At 38.5% G+C, this 1,146-nt stretch overlaps 1 protein-coding gene across 1 annotated transcript; it reads left to right on the plus strand.

Moving 5' to 3' along the window:
- The first annotated feature begins 383 nt into the window (after positions 1-383).
- Positions 384-863, plus strand: LOC110935403. Its single transcript, XM_022177791.1, has one exon. The coding sequence runs from the start codon at positions 384-386 to the stop codon at positions 861-863; it is 480 nt and encodes a 159-aa protein (XP_022033483.1).
- The last annotated feature ends 283 nt before the right edge of the window (positions 864-1,146 follow it).

The raw sequence follows: 1,146 nt of genomic DNA on the forward strand, positions 1-1,146 counted from the left end.
TTAGTTTTATTTTTCTTAGTTTAAAAATCTTTTCTAACATTTTGATTTGGTTAAACGTTGAGGATAAACCGTTATTAAAAGCTCTTGTGTCCTTGGACGACCTCGGTATCTTACCAACACTATACTACGTCCACGATGGGTGCACTTGGATTTGGCCGCTGGCGTGGAGGGATCTTTTCCCTGTTCTTATTCAGCTGGATCACTTTCACTTAAATCCGACAAAATCTGACCGTTTGCAATGGAAAGATGGTAGTGACTGTCAGGATTTTTCATCGTCTGCAGTGTGGCACTCGATTCGGTATAGAGAATCTGAGGTGGATTGGAGTGGTATTGTTTGGTTTGCGCAATGTATTCCTAGGCACGCGTTTATGATGTGGCTGATTATGAAGAGAAAGCTTCTTACTCAAGACAGAATTCTGAAGTGGGATCTTTCAAGGCGAAAAAACATGAATATGATGTGCTGTTTATTGTGCTATGAGAATTATGATTCTCATCATCATTTATTCTTTGAGTGTAAATTTTCAGATGAAGTTTGGAATATGATTCAAGGTAAAGTGGGGATGGCGGCCGTGAGGTCGAGATGGGTGGATATCATCGAATGGTTATGTGCTCGTCTTCGATCAAAGAGAGTTGAGGTTTATGTTGCAAAGATTCTAGTTGCGGCTGCTGCATATACTATTTGGCAAGAGCGAAATGCTAGATTATTTAGAAACCAACTACGTCCACCCGAAATGGTAAAAGATACTATTCTAAAAACTGTGAGATACAAGTTGATGGGAGCTAAGCTAAAGAACAACGCTAGGGTGCGGAAGCTGCTTGGGGATTGGGAGATTGAAACCGAAACTAAAGATGATGGAGGCTAATTAGTTCTTTATAGCATATTGTTATTTGTCTAGATGAGTGTCTAGGTGTGTTTGACCTTGTTTTGTTGATTTTTTTTTTGGTTTGTTTCCTGGTTTTACTCTCATGGGGCATGTCTCATGAGAGAACTGGTGTAGACTCTCTACTCCACTTGTTTCTTTTTGGTTGTGAATATATAGAATCACCGGGGTAACCCTTTACCCAAAAAAAAAAAAAAGAATATCGTGTTTTATAAATTTAAAACTTGGCTAAAAGTGTAAAAAGGGCTTAAAATATACATCTTAA

Source organism: Helianthus annuus, chromosome 1 (assembly GCF_002127325.2).
Source record: "Helianthus annuus cultivar XRQ/B chromosome 1, HanXRQr2.0-SUNRISE, whole genome shotgun sequence".
Taxonomy (NCBI): domain Eukaryota; kingdom Viridiplantae; phylum Streptophyta; class Magnoliopsida; order Asterales; family Asteraceae; genus Helianthus; species Helianthus annuus.

What these genes read in the sequence shown, in the direction of transcription:
- LOC110935403 (XM_022177791.1), top strand. Translation starts at nt 384, where the DNA reads ATGAAGAGAAAGCTTCTTACTCAAGACAGAATTCTGAAGTGGGATCTT.